This window comes from Fusarium subglutinans (assembly GCF_013396075.1).
Source record: "Fusarium subglutinans strain NRRL 66333 chromosome Unknown NRRL66333_c0000288, whole genome shotgun sequence".
NCBI lineage: Eukaryota > Fungi > Ascomycota > Sordariomycetes > Hypocreales > Nectriaceae > Fusarium > Fusarium subglutinans.
Window position 1 is genome coordinate 28,701 of NW_023502351.1, and position 19,880 is coordinate 48,580.

A 19,880-nucleotide genomic window follows, 5' to 3' on the forward strand; every position below is an offset into this window, starting at 1 on the left:
AAGCTAACTTGTGTCTTAATGAATAAAGGGAAGGTATCAAGAGCCTTTATATAGAGAAAGTTATGTTGAAAAAGTAGTATACTCTCCCTGAACCAATACGACTGGGATAATGAGGAGTTCGTACACCATTAGGAATACCCTAGTGAAGTTGCAGTAAGCCGCCGACAAGAGCCCAAAGAAGCTTGGATTTTCATCATACCGTTACATACTTGTTAGAGGTAGGACCTATACATTTTAAACCAGTTAGAAACCCTATGCTAGACGAAACAAGGACAGGCAACTATATGTAATGGCGTATGGCCAATTTCCGGCAGGCGCTCTTTCTTTCAATGGCCATTGGATTTCCGGACTTTTCGAACTTTCCCATTGTCCGAAGAATCCCAACTGCCGCGCTTTAGAATTTAATGGATGGATGATGCTTGCGTAATTGGTGAGGGAGGTTTCAGGCCCTGGCCGGGGCGGATTGCTCCCTCTCATATGTCCACCGACGATGTTTGAGTCGAACGCACGCTAGACCGGACTCGCGGGCCACTTTTGAATTGACGCAAGCTTAATAGTATGGGAAAAGAAGAAAGTCAACTCATGACCAAGCAGACTTTCAAAGAAGAGAGGCTGTGGCAGCACAATTGCATCTAGCTTGCTACCTCAATCGTAAGAATAATATATCCAGGTAGTTTGGCAACCACTACAGCACTTGACTGGGCCTTAACGCGGCCAAAAACAGATACATTCTCGACAACCTATCGCCAGTCCCCTTCTGCAATCCACTGTTTCTGAAATGCCCTGAAATGCTTCTGCTTCCCCATCATCGCAATACCCTCAACCTCCTCGGCCGTCAACTTAAAACTCCACACATTCGTCATATAACCTCTCAGCCTCTCCTCACTCGAACTCGTCGTGATCACCACAATATTCTGATCAATGCACCAGCGCAACGCAATATTCCCCTCAGTAACACCATACTTCTTCGCCAGATTTCCGTATAGAACATCTACAGGACCTGGCCTGGCGCGTATGATAGCTGTCAACGGCGCATATGCCGACAGAGCCATGTTGTTCTTGCGATGGTACTCTATGAGATTACCATGCTGTAGATAGGGGTGATACTCAATTTGGTTAATTGCTGGTGGGATTTTGGCTGTGGCGAGAATGGTCTCGAGGTGCTCTTGTATAAAGTTGGAAACGCCAATTGACTTAGCCTTCCCAGACTCTTTGATAGACTCAAGAGTAGCCCAAGCTTCTTGCAAATCTTGAGGCGTCTCCGCGAAGAACGGTGCATGGATTAGATACAAGTCCACGTAATCAAGCCCAAGTTTCTTCAACGAGGTGTCGAAAGCGCTCTGTACGTCTTGTTTCTTCCAGCCGTTCAGCTTGGTGACAACATACAGCTTTTCCCGAGGTACGCCGGATGCTCTGATAGCGGCACCGAGCTCTTCCTCGTTTCCGTACGCTAGATACAAGTGAGAAAAGGTATGGGTTTGTGAGGCATTAGAGAAACATACCTGAAGCACCGTCGAGGTGATAAAAGCCACTGTTTATAGCAGTCAACGTATAGTTGAACGCGTTCTCATCATAATCGGTTCTCCCACCCTTCTTGAAGTTTGCAGTTCCCAGACCGTACGCTATCTATTTCACGTTAACCTCAAGTCGAACATACCTAGCGAGACATAACTGACCATTGGGATCTCGTTTCCATCGTTGAGCTTGAGGGTGGGTACAGGCGAAGTAGTATTGGTGGAATTCATAGTGTAGTCGTCAAAGTTAGTCAGCGCTGTCTAGTTTCTCGTTGTTTCCGGGAGGTGGTGTGATATCAAAAGCAGTACAGCACAGTGTATATATCCCCCGCCGATCTCTTCTTTCTGTCCGTCCGTCCGTCCAAATACCGATATCACCATCCTCCGCCTCCCCGCAAGAAGGAGCCGCGGTTCGAGTGCTGGTCCACCTCCAGAAGTGACATATCACAATCGGTAGGGCCGAAAGGCCGAGAAGGATTGTGTACGTGTCTAGGCGGTGTTTTGCATATCACGCATGCTGCATGTCAGGTCATTTATGTCACAATATGATATGTCACGTAAGTTACTGCCGGTAATTACGAATCACCAAAGATGGATGGCTCGTGTAACCCAAGTTCCGTCTCCGCACATAGAGGTTCTTTGACTATCTCCACTAACTATTGGACCAACTAAGCCCTTAATTTAGCACGTAGTACTCTCCTCTTGCCTCCCGCAAAGTCCTCCCGCTGCCCATGAATCGGAACCTGTTAACTGATCTATACTCAATATCAAAGTCCTCTGTTCTAAAGGTTTCAAGGATTTCTAACGGGAGTGATCTAAGATCAGTAAACGCGAACCTACATGCTGAAAGAAAATGGGAGTATGCTTTACCTCTAAAATGATGGCGGCTCCCACCGTACACTGCGGTGACATGTCCATCTTTCTTACGGTTCTTGTACCAGCTTCGACATGACCCAGTCCACACCATTCGCTTGAGAAGTTCTTGCAGGTAGACGTTGTAATCATCCAGCGCCTGCTGTTTCACACAAACTGACCTGTCGCAAAGTCAGCGCATTCCATCATATCATGCAGACCCGGTACGCGGATACTTGATATCTTCGGTTGCAATCTTCCTACACCACTTCAATATCCATTTGGCGACACAAAACACGCTGTCTAGAAGCGATCCATGGCCCACTGCGGACTTTCAGTAAAATGTAACCCTACCATTTTAGAGTTTACTTACCTGGACTATTCGGTCCAATGAAGATAAAGTAATTCGGCATATTCGTCGCTGCAACCCCAAAGTACGCTTCTGGCGATTCACCCCACGCTTCATGGAGCTGATAGCCATTCCGCCCCTGCACTGTCCACGAGCGGCGGAAACTAGCATCAAACCCGGTTGCGCACACAATAATGTCAAAGTCAGTATAGTCCTGTGTAGTTTGAATCCCCGACTCGGTGATCTGAACGATTGGATCAAAAGTGACACGCGTGTTCTCATGACGCAGAGCTTCAAGGTAGCCATCGCCTGGTGTTGGACGTCGACATCCGTATTCGTAATCTGGAATTAACTTCTCGCACAGCTCTTTGTCGTTGCCGAGACGTTCTCGCATACGGTTGTATGCATTCTCGAGAGCGGCTTTTTGAGCGGCTGTGTCTTTGAAGAAGACGTTCCAAAAGTTGTCTTGGCTGTATGCGTCTCAGTAAAACCTTTGATATCAGTGCTGTTACAAACCTGTTCTCAATTTCTTTACGAAACTTCCACAGCGAGGCTGGATTTTCCCGAAACTTCTTCTTTTCCTCCTCGGTAAAAGCGAAGTTCGTCCCGTCTTTTGTGAGCTCCGAGGCGTAGTTGGCGAATATCCACGTTGGAGTGCGAACATAGGTTGTCAGTTGAGCAGCGGCTTTTTGCAAATGCGGAAGGACTTGGACACCAGATGATCCGTTTCCGATGACTGCAACCCTTTTGCCTTCCACATTGATAGAAGGGTTCCTGGGAGGCTGGCGTTAGAGAAAGGATTGCAAGGGGAGTTGAGAGATGTACCAATCAGCTGTGTGGACTATTTCCCCTTTGAAGTCTTGAAGACCAGGAATATCAGGCCAATGCCAGTTACTAAAGCAGTCAGTTCGCGATATCTTGATTGAACTTGCTGCAAACATACTTGAGAAACCCTGATCCGTCGATCAATATATCACATTTATCCTCCTTTTCCTCGCCGTCTTGAAATATCCTCAGATTCCAGTTACCTGAAGCCTCATTCCAGGTGGCATCTGTCACTTTTGACTGAAATTTGACATTCTCCGCCAAACCATACTTATCTGAAGTTCTCTTGATGTAAGCCCAGATTTCTGGCCCTGAAGCATAGAAGCTGGACCAATCTGGATTTGGCTCAAATGGAAAAGTGTAAATGTGCGCTGGAACATCACACTGAGAATAGGTCAGTCAACTATTTCTGTTGAGTCTATCCATGGGAGAAACGCACTGCGACGCCAGGATATCGATTAACTAGCCACGTCCCACCGACGTCGTGGTTCTTGTCATAGATAGTCAAATCAATAAACCCCTGGAGTGATTCATTGTACTTGGCTTCGTAAGCTAACATGAGGCCTGAAAAACCGGCCCCAACACAAACAATGCGTATGTTTCTGGGCCCGTATGCAGGCTCATCGAGCAGAGGAACCCAATTCCTCGCATTGCGTGAGTTAGCTTCCGCGGTGGCTTGGATTCTCATTTCGGCGGGACTTCAATTTCAGATATAATTATGTAAGACGGGTGCTGTTATGCAAATTGTGATACTAGGACAGCCCGAACCAAAACAGGCAAGATATTATATAGTTCGTGCCTATCATACAAGGCATCATTGTGAAATTGACTATGTAAGAGGCGCAAGACATATGCCGTATACGGCTAGAAAGGCGACGTCCGCTAGTCGAGTCCGTAGTGCAGCTGTCCGTCATTCTCTTTCACAGGCGAACGGCGCGGGCCGAAATACCTCGGCCTCGGACTCCGCGCAAACACACATCACATCATGTCTATATCAGGAAATACGTGCAGCCAGAGGGATTTCGACCCGAGAGAATAGAGTTTAGACAACTAACACCTGCATAATCGGCGGAGAACAGGTCTTAGCTAGGAGCGGGTGGGGAACAGATTGCGCGGCCATTTCTAAGCGATACGAGCTTAACAAGACAGGACAGGGGGCGGGACGGCTCGCTCGGCCCTCCATTCTGCGCATTAGTGTGAGCCGAGGCTAGCCTATCTCCACCTAGGCGGAGTTGAATCTGCTCCTGTGTTCTTGTTTTCTCTAACTTGGGTGGGGGATCTGGGGAAACTGGGGGAAACTAATTGTCGATCGTTATGAGGTGTTGATATTTTGGCTTACTACTATAGGTAGGTCTATATGCATGACGTCGTATTTGTATGTTATATATCATATTCTGAGTCATGAAGATGGCTAAGAGATAAGAGTATGCCTTGGAATATGTCAGAAAATCAAGGTTCACAATCCTATGTTAGTCACATTGGCTCATAATGGCAGCAATTGAGGGGGATCAAGCAGCGTGGAGACAACCTGAACATTCATAGTTCTTGGACGAGTTTATGTCACAAAGTGAGTTACTGATACTTTGATTAATAACCAATACCGAAAGGGCATTTCAATCACTGTGAGGACGGTTAATCGCCTATTAGTCCATAAAACCACAATGTTACTGTAAGTGACGAATAATCTGATATTTGTGAAATCCGGGATGCGGAACCGCAATGATCTGGCTGCAACCATTAGCATACCTTGACAATAACGATAGTAGTTCAAAGGGAGGTATAACCGGCAGATGATCTACCGAGAATGATATGATTCTTAAAGATAGATATCATAGTGAAAATCTCCTTAATCAGATCAAGGTTGTGGCTTCAAACACGGCTCGAGCGGTAGATGATACTCCATTCATCCGAAACAACAGTCACAAGACCCTCCATAGTCCCATTACGGTAACTATTCGGGCCATGCCCACGCGGTAGTTGAATAGAGTTTTCCTGATAGTGACCATGACGGCTGCTGTACCCCCAACAAGAGCGTGGGGAGGACTTCAGGGAAAGGAGCAAAGGAGGTAATTGATGCGAAATCCATGACAAGGCGCTTCATGATGCCCAAAAGAGGAGAAGCTTACGACACGGCTCGGGCGGAGATGCGCATCTATTCCAGAATCATGATCTTTTCACTTGTGGAGTCGATGGTATGTACGACGCCGTTGGAATGCATTGCGTTCCAAGGATCAACATCCTCCAGTTGACAGAAGTCCCTCGAGGCTTTTACAAAGTTGAGGAAATTGATAATCATGATGGTGATGGGCGGACCCGCTGGTATAGCATCAGTTTCACTGCGGTAAAGGCGGAATAGCTCGAGATGGACGTTGGCGAACGGGTCAGGAAATGAGGGAGCGATCTGTCCACAAAGGAAAGTAATAGATCGGAGACGTGTATATAAAGAGCTCCAGAACCCAAGTTGAATACTTCTCATCATCAACAATTCCATCAACGTATCCAGTATCACCTGACTACTCTTTCCACCACACAAGGTGCAACCTTTCAGCTCTATCACTATATCAAATTCAGTATGTAAAAGTCCACAGAGCACCTCACTTTGAATATCTTCTAACCAACATCCTAGAACCAACCCACCAAAATGCAGCCCCGTCTTGAACGTCTTCAGCCCATGCTCGGCAACCCTCTCTTCGAGAGTATCCTCTGGGGCCATGAATACGACCTCTCCAAACTCAACACCGATCTCCGCCAGAGGATCGAGTCCGGCCAATTCAAGCGTCTTGTCTTTTACGGCATGGGCTGCTCCTCTGTCGTATCTGACATCGTCAAGGGCTTCTTCCTCAACGAGAAGATCCCCCTTCATGTTCAGGTCATCAACGACTATGATCTCGACTGGTTCGTTGACCGCAATGTCATGAAGGACCCTACTACACTGTCTATTATTGTCTGCTACAGTGGTTGGTCCGTTGAGCCTTGTTTGTTCTTTGAGACTATGCGTGAGATGACGGGAAACAAGAACTTGATTGTTCTTTCTGGTGGTGGCAAGATTCAACATTTGTGTGAGGAGCACAACACTTCTATCATCTTGTACAAGCTTCGCCATGCGGATCGCGAGTACCCTCTGTACCACGTCCAGCAGTTCTTCTCCATTTTCCTGGATCTCTTCCACAAGCTCAAGCTCACACCTTCTTCTTACCACAAAGAGCTCCAGGACTCAGTCAACTTCCTGAAGACTGAGTTCAACGATGCTACGCTCAAGAAGGCCCAGGATATTGCGGAAAAGCTGAAGAACAGTCGTATTGCACTCCTTAGTACCGCTGACTGGTACGTCACGCTTCTTAAGCAGACGACCATGTTCTTCAATGAGATCGCCATGGTTCCTACGCACCGCAACCTCCTGCACGAGTTCTCGCACACTGAAGTCGCAGCTTACTCCAACCCCTCTGAGAAGCAAGCCATCATCACTTTCCTTGACTCCAACGCAGATCAGTACACCAAAGACAAGGTCAAGACTCTTGAGAGTCTGTTCGGCAGCAAGGACGTTCCGCAGAACAAGAACATCGAGTTCATCAACATTGATCTCAACCAGGAAAACTTTTTCAAGAAGTTCTTCTACGGCCACTTCTTCACGGTTTACGTGGCGTATTACTTGGGTATTCACTCGAATGTGGAGGGACGAGATTTGATCTCGATTGCGGCGAAGAACCCGTGGTGGAGCCAGCGCAACATTGAGCTGCACCCCAAGTGTGTTGATATCCCCGCTGAGCTCAAGGGCTAGATGGGCTATGTCCTGATGGAGCTGAATGCATTGTAGGATGGGTGGATACGCGATGGTTTCTCATTTTTCAACAAAGTGAGAACTGTCAAACAGGAATTGTTTAATGTCTTCTGCACAGCTGTCACACTCTGTCATTCTCTTTAGCAGATTGAAACACGTATAGTCGTTCCTTTAACTAGTTTCAATATAGTAACGACAATCCTTTCACTCTGAGATGTTGACTGAATCACTGCATCGAGGTCTCTTTAGGGTAGCGGGGCAAAGCATAGTCCTTTTTACTTATCATATCCAACAATCAACGTGGTCAATTTCAGGTGAAAAACCTGCATGGGTATCTTTTTGGACAGGAGATACCTAAAATTTAACCTTACATCCAGTAAACAATTCCGTATAAAATCCCAGACCTCACTATACACAGTGTGGCCGATTCGAATAACAAAGGCCAGTTACACGCTTGACTTGCGTTCCACCCTCTATGTTCTGCAATTATCTACATAATACGCTTCTGAAATATCGACTTCATATGCAAATACATATCCATCACCCACGCTGCAAACACCAGGATAGTCATAACAGTGGCAACCCAGGATATAGCGCTGGACTCTAGTTCTTCCCCGATATATACTGTAGCAATCGTGAACCCAACATTGGGGAAGACAATCGCCCACCAAGGAAGCGCAAAGCTCATCTGCTGCCGTGACTTATCCCCGCGGAGTTTGGAAACCAAAATGGGCACGTGCGCAACCGCGGCAATTGCGAAAAGCCAAAAGGTAAATAGCCAGAGAAATATTCCTACCCACAAGGCCATGATATTCAGTGTCTCTGCTGCGGTGGGATGCTTTGCGAAGTAGCCGTGTCCATCGGGGATTGCTTTTGCGCAGCCAATCAGGGCTATAATAGTATAGCCTGCAGAACCGACTGATATAAATAAGCCTGGTCTGAGATTGACGGGGCCAAGACCGTTGACGAGTAGGTTGCCGACGAAATGGGGAAGAAATAGAAGACATAGGATCCAGCCGAGACCCTCGAAAGCAATGCCGGCAACGATGATGGGCATTCGCTCTGTTGGAGGTTGATCCGCTGCGATTACCGACGCGACAGTCCCGGTAAGCATAGCGTTGTAAATCATTAGAAACATCGGAGAGCTCATACTACCAGGTGCAAACGGCGCGAGAGAAAACATAACCACAAAGATAACAACGTTATACGTCAGCGTAATCGCACCATAGATCCAAAACAGAACCCGAACGGTATCAACAAGCCATGACCCAGCGTGAGGAACCCCAAAACTCTGTATCCCCATGATAATCGTGGCCATAGAAAGCCACAGAGAACCTGTAAAGTACGCTTCAGGCGGCTTCGTCACGGATTTGAGTAAACTAGCCGGTCTCCGAACAAACCGACAAACCATTGCTGTGCAAAAGAGGATAAACAGAACGAGGTTGAGAATGAACACCACGACACCAATGGTATGTAAACCGCGAAATGAATACGGGCTCTTTGATATCATCAGGGCCACACCGCCTGTGGACTGCGTGCAGGTGAAGTTACCCCATGTGAAGCGATCGACGAGTGAGACGGCGCGTTCATTTTTGGGTTCAGGATTGTTCGGCTGAGCGGCGGTTTTGGGGAGCTCGTCTTGGGGCATGGCGAGTCTGTGGTAATTGGAGGTCAGTCATGGAGTGATGAGAAAGATGACGTTGGAGTTTGGAGATTAGGAGGGGTAGCTTGGCGCGTGTGCTGAAGTCAAGTCAAGGTCAGTATTTATATCCGTGCCGGACCAACACACGCGAGGGAAGGATTGTGGGTCCAAGACGCCGAGGCATTTCAGATCTTGATTTTGTTGTTCGGCCAATCGGGTTTTTGGAACTAGTATCCATGGCGCCCACTTAGTCTCAAGCGATAAAAGAATCTGGGGTTCGATAGGTAGCCAACGCGAAAGACCAAGACCAGTGTCAGTCCGCGTCATGGCTAAAGGAATATGTGGGGTGAATTGACAATTAGATAACTCAACATAAGTAATTGGCATTTATTGTTATAATATGTAAGAGTAAATTCCAAAAAGGCCATTGTCAAGGAACTTGTTGGTTTAGTGCTGGCTCAATCCAGTTATGCGCAAATGCGGAAAACGAAGAGCTGTCTTTCTCAGCCGCAGTATTTTGGTCCGTCTGACGTGTCACTGGCTAGCTATGGACAACCGTGCGTAGTACCTGATTCAGCTATCCATTGGGTTCAAAAACAGTCAAAGCCCCGCATTGTATGACAACCATTTCACCGACTTCTTTGTTCTTCGTCGTATCCAATTGTTTAAAACAGATTCAACTACAAGCCATCATGGCGTCTACTTCAAACCCTTTAGAGACAAATGAAGAATCTAAGGACGTGCCCTTGGATCAGGCATTCTCAGCACTTTTCGGCTCATCTGGTTCTGCGGCACAAGAAGCGAGGTCTTGTCTGGTATACATGGAATCGAAACGAAGTTTGCCTTCATCCTCGTCCTCACATCGGTCACAGAATTCCAGTGGATTCTCATCTCGCGCCACCAAGAGTTCGGAGGCAGCACAAATTTCGCTCGGCATCGAAGGGGCCTCATTTCTGTCCAGATTGCGGTCAAGGCTTCAAGCGAATGGAAGGCATGCATGTAAGTTAAGGCAACTTCGATATTGCGTCAACAACATCGATATATAACACTAGACTATTCATAGACACATCGAAAAGACTGTAGGGCACGAAGTGAGAGAGAAAAAGAAAATACAATGCTAGATGCGATGAGAAGGAACAACTCACTTCATTCAATGACCAAAATGGAAGGGACAGATGATTTCCACCCGGACCTCAACACACTGCCTTCTCCGAAGCCTGAACAATCACATGATGCCTCAGAAGAACTGGGTGATCGATATTCTTCTCAAACACCTGACAGCGATGGAGGATCTTCCACCCCAGAGACTTATATCGATGATCGGAAGAAACAGATTATTGACAGCATTGTCTTTTCTGCGATGCAGTGGTTGCATTCAAAGCTGGACGTGTGGCGTAAGAATACCGGTGGCAATTCAAACAGCGCATCTGGGACATGAGAAGCACTGTTAGACTCACATCTCCTTGTTGGGTCGTCCAACCCCAACAATCGTGGTAACAAAAAGAGGAAAGTAGCAGAAACAGACAATCACGAGACAGACAACGAGGACGAAGGTGGCAATTGGGAAGACCGGCAGAGCAGTCGTATGCCTATTCAAGGGCACGAGGATCCAAAGTTCGCTTGTCCGTACTTTAAGTACAATCCAGTCAAGTATAAAGACTGGAAGACGTGTCCAGGGCCTGGTTGGCATGACGTCCATCGAGTAAAGTACCAACAAGCTACCCTTTTGTATCGCTTGGCTCTAATATTCATGCAGGGAACATCTCTATCGACGTCATAGGCAGCCCCAATATCGTTGCGCTCGTTGCTGGCAGCCTTTCGCGGATGAGCAAGGCATTGTTGACCACCAGAGAACCGATGAGTTCTCTGGTGGGGACTACATGCGCCGCTCGGACTAGCTATTCTGTCGCTACGCACACGAAAAGATGCCGTGCCAACCGAGTTTGACAACTCTGCGAAGTAGCTTTGACTTTGGGGACCCAAGTCTGATTGAATCTCATTGCCAGTAAAGCGAGGGAGTCAACTATCACCCAATTCCAGGAGGGTTAAGCCCTTCCATGAATGATTGCAGGTAGGTGATCATTTGGGTACGTATCTCAGGTTTGATCTTGCGGAGGAAACGCAGTCAATAGTCATTGCTAAGATATACGTGGGTGCTTGAATAAGATCGAGCGGCAGAATCCCGTCATCCCATTCCCATCCAATTCTTCACGCCACTCCATCCTCCTCACCACAAGTTTACGACTTATCAGCCTCGAATATAGTCTTAATAACCTCAGGATGTCCATCCGAGGGACTGGTTTTAGCGTAAAACTGCAGAGCCTTTGCATAGAACTCGGGCTCGTTCATCTTCGCTTCCACTGCGTCCTCTCTGATACTGTCCAAAACCGGCATATTATCGCTCGGCGATGGACTGATAATGATACCATTTTCAACATTTCCTTCTATGTGATACCGCGCCCATACAGCATCGCCATATCTTTGCTCTCGAATGGCATCAACATACATAGTAGCCCATGGCTCAACTGCGGGCCATTTTCTTGTCAGAACGTCGTGGATCGAGCGGTCGAGGAACAGCTGTTCGACGGGTGAAGTCTCGTCTGTGAGGCTCATGGTAGACTTTGCTAAGGATGTTAGCTAGTTTTATAAGAGAATGTTGCATAGGAGTATCGTACACGGACCGTGTTGGGCAAGGCCGTTATCAAATGACGGTGCGTAGGTTCTGTACAAATCGACAGCGTCTATGGAGGAGAGAATAGATTCTAAGAATAACGGGATGGGGGGATGAAATGAATCGTATTTAACGAGTGAAAACGGGATTAGGCAGCAGGCAGGGATTAGCGAACCAGTCGCCTCAAGCCACATTGGGAAGTCAAACACAACCAACCAACAGATAGCAGGGAGAAATGGCACCAAAGTCCAAAATGGCCTGAACGAGGAACAAATGAATGCTTAACCCAGTAAACTAATAAATTATGTATCAACATTAAAGAACGATTTAATTTATCACCCCTAGAAAAATTTATAAAGCTTCAGGTCCTCAAACACTTGTCCCGGCGGTGTTGTTGCTGTACGCTTGCGTTCCCATTGGTTACATTTGAGGATGGGCCTTGCCCTCATGTTGTTGCTATGAAAGTTCAAATCAAAAGGTATCAATGGCATAAAATATGGAATCCAAACCTCACGAGCCAGTTGTGTAGTCATAGTAGAACTATCACTTACTTTGAGGCATTTCCACGGCACCAGCTCCTCCACGCTAAACGTGCCACGTTTAATGTTCCAGCAATACTTGTTCAGCACTGTTCAAACAGACCAGAATCCGAAAGCCAGAAATAGTACAAGTGCAGGACTTCTTCCTTCACTTTCAACACGTGTGTAAGGTGACCGGGTCAGGCTCACGTATTAGCATGTACTAAAACGACAATGACCGCACTCCATGGGAGACTGTAGGCGAGCGTTAGTATTTCATTAAAGAAAAACTAGCGAGACCTTCATAGCGATGAATAAAACCCCGCCATTGGGGGGAGGGTTTTACATTGCTCCCACGTCTTACAGAAACTACGTATTGACACTGGAGCGTTTGTTCCGGCATGAGGGACCTAGTGTAAAATAATGATTATCCGGGATCGATACCGTCGTCGGACTTTTGGCGGAGAGGGATGCTATTCTCTATAGCAATGTTCATTAGTATTAGCATTATATGGGTTATTTGGCCGCTTTTATGGTGTCCTAGCTTCTGTCGTGATGTGCCTCGCCTGTGATAAAGCTTTTCTCCTCTATCCAGACTACTGGTTCCATGTCTTATCAGTTGTCTTTGATTTGCTTTGACACTTTGAATTGAAGTAGTCTCTTCTCTATGTTTTATGCTTTCTATGTGCTGGTCAGTAGAGCTGCTTCTTCCTTGTTCTTGTATCTAGTGATAATGGAGATAGTACCTCCTAGAATATAACAACACAATACTTGTTTGACTGCAGCATGTTGAATTACCACGAACAGCACCCGCGCTAGATATTGTTTTCAGTCGGGTGAAATGAGGTGGGGTCAGCGCGAGGCTGTCACGATATTAGAGATGAACTTAACCCAATTACTTCCGCGGTAACCGATTGAAACTTGGCATCATAGCTTGGTAGTTTCGGCGCGAAATCGCACTTAGTTAGTCCGTTGAGGAATAACAGCTTCTCATACGTCAAAACCTATCTTCAAAGTCTTCCAGTTTCGTTCCAGGTCACGACAGTCGTCTTTATTTATCCATGATATTCTTGCAGTCGCCGATGAGGCCTGCAAGCCAGACAACCCCGAGCACAAGCCCAGCAACTTAGGTCTTGTTTACACCCAAAACACCCAAAAATAAGAAAAGTCATGGCTTAGCAGGCTATCAGAGGGGTCGTCTCGGATGAAACGTGCCGTTGAGCAGCCTTCATGTTCCAGCTCCAAGCCACACCACTGTTAGCGCGGCTGAGAATCCAATTGGAAGAGCAATTATCTGTTCCCCCCTGCTGTCTCGGATAAGGCGTGCCGCCAGTATGGCTGAGAATCCAATCGATAGGGTAGATATTTGTCACTCCCTGCGCTATCCATCCGTTATCGAGTCCCAAACAGGTTCATGTCAAGCCTCGTAGGGCAGACTCAGCAGAGTAGGGCACTCAAGACAGGGGATGTAAAGTCAAACGCCAATAGTAAGGTCAAGGCGTACCGAGCTTAACATTATATAAAGACATAACTACAAACTAAATCTCCGCATTTTCCCAACGACTTCTCCATCTTCCAAACTTGAACATTTACCCACAATGGTTGCCTTCATACTCTTCTGTGCGGCTTTGGTTGCCGCGGATCTCCCCGTTCCTAATTTAGGACCGGAGCTCAGCGAAGACATCTGATTTAAAGAAACCCGATTCAGCGAGTGTAATGCCTTTATCCAGACCTGCGCTCCCACTATCTCTTCCTGCGCGTCCGTGATTTGTAAAGAATGCACCGGTCTTGGACAAAAAGCTCTCAATGCCTGCTGCGCGACAGAGAGCGAGCCGGCGTCCTGTCTTGGGCCTGCCCTACGTGTACCCAACCAAGCTGATGCCTCCATAACTACATCAGAGTCTGGTGCTACGGCATCATCGCAAGCTGTCAGTAGTGCAACCCAAACCGAGGCATCTATGTCGACCGAGACGTCTTCCGGGCAAGCAGCCGAGTCGTCGTCTAAGAACGTGGGGCAGGTACTTTCACACGTGAGTTGTACTCTTTGGCTGAGGTTGTGCAAAGAGAACTGTAGACTAAGATATAGAACAGGCGGATTCGAGTCTTGTTGGGTTCATGATGGCGTGGGTGTTGTACATCTTCTAACGGGGACAAGTCTTGTGTGTATTTTAGGCTGCAAAGCAAATATCTTGGGACATCTGGTTGTGAGCCCATATCTAGCCAGTCATATCTGTGATGAGCTATAGTGATATTAAGCAGTAATCTTTTAAAATTTACTGTTACCTAAAGCTTGGGTCTATCTACTAAGGTAAAATAAAAAAACAAGCAAGCTCTTATTATATATTACATAACTAAATTTATATAAGTAATTTTATTCAAATTATTTATTAATAATTCTTAGGGTTATAGTAAAAAAAACTTTAAAGATATATAATTTCTAACCTAACCTTACTAAATACAGGCACTTTTACTACTTTGATTAATTTTAGTATATAGTAATAGAGATAAGAGCAGTAAGATCAAAGACTTTCGCTTTACTATTTTTAGTCTGTTATCTCTCACTTTGTTCTAGATTACTAAAAGTCCGCTTCGGATTATAAACTCATAAACATTTAACCCCTATCAGTAGTATTTGGACCTTGGTACAATATAGTTGGACGACATATGACAATCAGTTCTTTCGCAATCAATCCATCGTTGAACTGTCCTTGTTATCTGGGTACCATTGACATTGACGACCTCGGGGAAAGGCTGATAGCCACACCTTTACAGTCATGGGTTAGTGGTTCTGAGGCTTTGAGGTCACATCACACTGGATGGTACTTACATGTTTATAGTATGTTCTACAGTCTCACCATTATTTCCTCGTGCTTAGCTTGTATATGTGTTAGAACCGAAACTAGGGTTAGGCTATCAGAAATAGAGAAGAAAATCAGAGACATAGCACGACGAGGCGAGGTCGATATTTAAGCTTCATACCGCCAGAACACATAAGGATACGATTGCGAACTATCAGGTTACCAGCCTGCCTCGTTTGCGCCCGACTTACGCTAGAATTAAGAGGCATTCATCACATGGCACATAAAGCTCCACTAAAAATATTTCAGTAGCCTGTCATTAATCGACATGTGGTAGGTAGCTTGGCAATACCGGACTATTGCCTTGGTGCTTCAGCTTGGCGTTTGTTAAGAGTGTCACACGTGGCTTCGAATAATATTAATGAAGGATAAGTTATCTAAACTTCGATGTTCTAATAATGCAGCATGGTCGATCGCCAGAATCAAGCACACGCGTACTTGCTGCCTGACGGCCCGACAACCCGTCAGCCTGACATGATTAGATAAACGCCTCATTCAAGATGTTGAAGCTGTAGCAGAAAATAAGCATTGACTGTCGCGAAACATCGTGGTCGTGACTTCAAATTGGCTACGCGTCTAGGCTGCTTATGCTCAAGCATGCTGTCGGCTGCTGAGATCCGCCTCCTGGATCTCTTGCCATCTACGGAGTCTGATGATCAGCGGGCTCCGATTTGCATCCAGACTCGAGTCGTGCCAATTTCCGGCAACACCCAATTTGAGGCCCTTTCATACGTCTGGGGTAAAAAAAATGAAGCTGCCAGTATTATAGTCGATGAACTCCAAATCACGGTTACCCGAAGTCTTCATAGCGCCCTCAAGCGGATTAGGTTGTCAAACACCAAGAGAACCCTCTGGATCGATCAGCTTAGCATTAATCAGAATGATGAAAAGGAGAAGATGAATCAAATTCCTTTGATGGGCCAAATATACTCCACAACGAGCCGATGTCTCATATGGCTCGGCGAACCAAGGCCAGATATTGCACATTCTGATGCTGTAGCCGCTCTCGACATCCTTCATTTCATGGCAAGCTACGAAAAAGACAAGACTCCTTCTCAAGCTATTCCGCCTTGTCTGGCTTCAGAAATGACCATTGCCGCTCCTTTGGCTGCCTTAGGGTCAATCTGCGTGGATGAAAATGTATGGTGGCATCGAATATGGACATTGCAGGAAGCTATTCTTCCATCGAGGGCTGACATCTTATGGGGAGTATTATCCATCTCATGGGACGAAATTGTGCGTGCAGGTCGAAACAAACCAATTCCACCGCTCGATCGCGTTGCCAAGGCCCATCGCGATGTAGTCAACAGACTGTTTACACAGATTAATGGCATCGAGTACGCCAAACAGAAGACTGAGGGACCGCTAGAAACGGCTTTTCGATGGAGCTTTCGTCAGGCTACCAACACACACGACAAGGTGTACGGCTTCTTGGGCCTTTTTCCAAAGGGGACTCTCAAACGGGCTGAATGCTGCGATTATAGGCTTCCATTAGCCAGCTTGTGTGCTATGTTCACAGCAGATGTCGTTGAGCACGATAGAAGTTTACGACCAATTGCAATCTGGAGTCGCTGTGGCCTTCCAGAAAGCACACCCAATATACCTGGATGGGCTTTCGATATTGCAGTCACCACTCGCCAACAGCCTCTCTTTTATAAGGGGGAGGATGTGAATTGGTACCTTATGCATCACTACGAATGGCATTCCGCATCAGCACAGTCGGACATAGACTGGAGCCAGTTTCAATTTGACCAGAAAATTAATTCTCTAACCTTGACGGGTTGCCACATCGACCAAATTGCTTTTATTGGAGACAGACTGGATAGCTACAGTCAAGGCGTCGATTTCGTCTCAGATTCAAGCGTGTGCGCTCAGATTCTTAAATGGTACAACATGGCAAAAGCTTTCTTCAGCTGTCAGTCGGAGTCAACCAAGCGTCATAGATGGCAGGATGCCTTCTGGAGGGGCTTGATAGACAATGTTAAGTCAGATGAAGATCTGAGACCCCAGCATCCTGCTACGTCATATGATGTTGAACTTTTGAAGGAATTTGTTTATACCGGTAAGCGCACGTCGTCGACCTTGGAAGCCATGGCAACCCTGAGCCATAGAGTCATGTTTATCACCGGTATGGGCATGTTAGGGTTCGGTCCTCGATACCTAGCTGCCCAGGATGAGGTATGGATCTTGCACGGTGGAAAGGTTCCATTTGTTCTACGTCCGCAAACTGCCACTGAGTTCCAATGTATAGGTGCTTCGTATGTCCATGGTATCATGAATGGAGAAGCCTTGTCAAGGACGGATATAAGGCTCGTTGTTCTAAGATAAACAGCCTGTCGCTAATGCGAGTGGGCACCAGGCTTCTACAAATCGAATTGGGACTATACGCCTCTTGTGCGGTTTCCAATGAGAGAAGAATTTGTCAGCAGAACCCTGGCATTGTCATGATAAGTTGCCATTTACTGTCGACCATCTTTTTCAATTTTATATTTGATCATTATCCTGAGCAATACTCCATTTTCAGCTGTTACAGCGTGACTAACTATCGCATTGAGCGTACTTAAAGGGTTAAAGTAAATGTGATGAGCAGCAGCAAATGTGTTGATTGACTGTTGCTCTTGTGTGGAGTATTCCATTCCGCAGTTGCTTCAAGCATATAGTTAGTCATTTGAGAAAAACGCCAAGAATTCTGGGGGCCACCTGGGTTGACACGAACGAACAGTAGATAATGCGACGCGATTTGGATGGTCCTTTGTACTGTAGGTATTGAAGCATGTCAGCTGGACACCCCAAGCCATAAAATATTCAATGATTGGTTTCACTCTCAGCCTCCCCCGAAAAGTTTGGTAGTACCACAGAATGAGGCCACCTACCACTCCAGCTAATCACTACTAGATACTGCAAGAGTCGCTTTCGGAACAAGGCTAAGAGCTGTTGGGCTATCATTATGCATACTTATACTGCATTCATGCCCAAACAATCAATCAGTTTGGTCACCCATAGACACATACTTTGCCTCATTCAGTGACGCCATCCAAGAAAGCAGTTGGATCCGATGCTAGAAAGGTCACTTCAGTAAGACAATCAGCATTATGTATCAGACAGCAGACACAAACCGCTAGGCCGAAATAGTACAGAGCTTGTCTAGAGACCAGGCAGTTGTTACTTGCAGGTGGGACGAGATGACCCTCTTGCATACCTTTAAAGGTGTGTAGCTACTACCTACCCCGCACGCTTTATCATGTCATATTGTCGTAGGGCAAACCGGCCCGCCCCGTGTTAATCGATGAGAACCTAATACTACCCGTGGGCGTTAACGGAAAGAAATCTTTTATTCTATAGATAATCTGCGTTATCGAGCCGCTCTTCAAACAAAGAGACTTGCTGCTGCAATGCGGGTGCTGGTTATAGCCGGGATTTCCTGTCCTACTTCACATGATACGAAGCCTACGAGTTATGCGTCTACCCGCAGCTGCCAATGCATTATCCGGCTGGGGAAGCCACCCCGCCGTTATTGCAGTTTTAACAGTTCTCAATGTTATGGATTACTCTTCGAGGATATAGGGTAATCAGGCTTAAAGGTAAAAGAGGTGGGCGACGACTGGTCGAGAGTTGCCGAGGTCACCTACAGGCACAGCCCATTACACACATATATCAATTTGAATAAAATGGTTACTGATGATAAATGGCTAATATCTAGGTGTCTAGCACAATTAGCCAACATTGTAATTAATTGCCCACACAACCACTCAGCATGGTGTGAACATGACTAGGGGGGGGGGGTGCAAGTTGCAATGCCTTTTGTATTAAGTACACCTACATTTTATAAAAGGTAACCAAAGCGAGAGCCTTGTTCTAGTCAGTTGTGATAGTTGTCCACCTGAGCATCTATATATCGCCTCTGGTTTTTATTGGTTCCCCATCGCATTACTGAACTAGGCAGTCGCATAAATTTGAGCCTCAACAGGTATTAATATCTCTCCTGGAGCCCTGGGCCTTGTCCTTCTTTATTATCATCCAAATTAACATATCCTCCTAAGACTTCGACGTTTTACTTGGCTTGTCTTTTCACTCTAAAACCAGACTCACAACTATCAAAGCTCTAACCCAATCATGGCGGGAATCTGCATTTCCAATGGCTGCGAGGATGATGCAGTTAAAGACCTTAAGGCACAGCATCAGTATTGTGTCAAACGTGAGTTCCTCACCTTTTGTACTCGCGGTAAGGTGCCTAAGCAGTCAACAGACAAATGTGCCTACGGAGGGTGTGGACAAGCTCGTCAGGCTGGCTCGAACTATTGTGGCGCACGTGTGTTATCGACTCATACCTGTTTGATATTGAGGATTGCTGACACAATTCAGACCTTGACCAAGGAAAGAAGTAGACCGATGTTGAAAATAGTCGAGGCGGAAGAGGCGGTTGTTGAGATAGGGAAGTGGAAAAAGTGAAGCTATATATACTATTCTAATTTACTTTGTTAATCGTGGTTAAATGCGCTCCCTTTAGACCCGTTTAAATATTTAAGTTTGAGGTTTTACTATAAGTAATGCTCCCTAGTTAATGTTAGACATTACATTTAATTAGTTTATTAAATATAGGTTAATATATTTGTATTAAACTATAGTAATATTATTTTTTTAAAACTTTTACTATTTCTATAATATAAATTATATATTAAAATAATAAACTTTATAAAATAATATAACTTTAATTATTATAACTTTTATATTAATATATTAGTTACTAATACGTAATAATTACAGCCTTCTAAATAGCAGGCTATAGTTATTCTAGGTTTTAGTATTTATCCTAAAACACTAAGACCTACCTTAGAATTAATCCTACATTCCCTTTTAGATACCTTTATATACC

General features: G+C 45.8%; 6 protein-coding genes across 6 annotated transcripts; 3 read left to right on the top strand and 3 right to left on the bottom strand.

The window, feature by feature from the left end:
- Positions 1-740: 740 nt before the first annotated feature.
- Positions 741-4,228, bottom strand: FSUBG_12771 (uncharacterized protein; the record flags this gene model as incomplete). The annotated part of the gene is made up of 10 exons (XM_036677592.1): positions 741-1,450; positions 1,503-1,626; positions 1,677-1,771; positions 2,442-2,548; positions 2,603-2,690; positions 2,740-3,185; positions 3,232-3,489; positions 3,541-3,609; positions 3,659-3,924; positions 3,980-4,228. 10 exons carry the CDS (start codon positions 4,226-4,228, stop codon positions 741-743), a joined length of 2,412 nt encoding a protein of 803 aa, XP_036531765.1.
- A 1,953-nt stretch (positions 4,229-6,181) lies between these two features.
- FSUBG_12772 (bifunctional phosphoglucose phosphomannose isomerase) lies at positions 6,182-7,318 on the top strand (the record flags this gene model as incomplete). The annotated part of the gene is made up of 1 exon (XM_036677593.1): positions 6,182-7,318. One exon carries the CDS (start codon positions 6,182-6,184, stop codon positions 7,316-7,318), a length of 1,137 nt encoding a protein of 378 aa, XP_036531766.1.
- A 490-nt stretch (positions 7,319-7,808) lies between these two features.
- Positions 7,809-8,966, bottom strand: FSUBG_12773 (C4-dicarboxylate transport mae1; the record flags this gene model as incomplete). Its single annotated transcript, XM_036677594.1, has 1 exon — positions 7,809-8,966. One exon carries the CDS (start codon positions 8,964-8,966, stop codon positions 7,809-7,811), a length of 1,158 nt encoding a protein of 385 aa, XP_036531767.1.
- A 686-nt stretch (positions 8,967-9,652) lies between these two features.
- FSUBG_12774 (uncharacterized protein) lies at positions 9,653-10,858 on the top strand (the record flags this gene model as incomplete). Its single annotated transcript, XM_036677595.1, has 6 exons — positions 9,653-9,775; positions 9,841-9,959; positions 10,024-10,051; positions 10,177-10,354; positions 10,412-10,595; positions 10,741-10,858. 6 exons carry the CDS (start codon positions 9,653-9,655, stop codon positions 10,856-10,858), a joined length of 750 nt encoding a protein of 249 aa, XP_036531768.1.
- A 340-nt stretch (positions 10,859-11,198) lies between these two features.
- Positions 11,199-11,573, bottom strand: FSUBG_12775 (uncharacterized protein; the record flags this gene model as incomplete). The annotated part of the gene is made up of 1 exon (XM_036677596.1): positions 11,199-11,573. The coding sequence occupies one exon, from the start codon at positions 11,571-11,573 to the stop codon at positions 11,199-11,201; it is 375 nt and encodes a 124-aa protein (XP_036531769.1).
- A 4,031-nt stretch (positions 11,574-15,604) lies between these two features.
- On the top strand, positions 15,605-17,335 carry FSUBG_12776 (heterokaryon incompatibility protein; the record flags this gene model as incomplete). Its single annotated transcript, XM_036677597.1, has 1 exon — positions 15,605-17,335. One exon carries the CDS (start codon positions 15,605-15,607, stop codon positions 17,333-17,335), a length of 1,731 nt encoding a protein of 576 aa, XP_036531770.1.
- Positions 17,336-19,880: the final 2,545 nt, after the last annotated feature.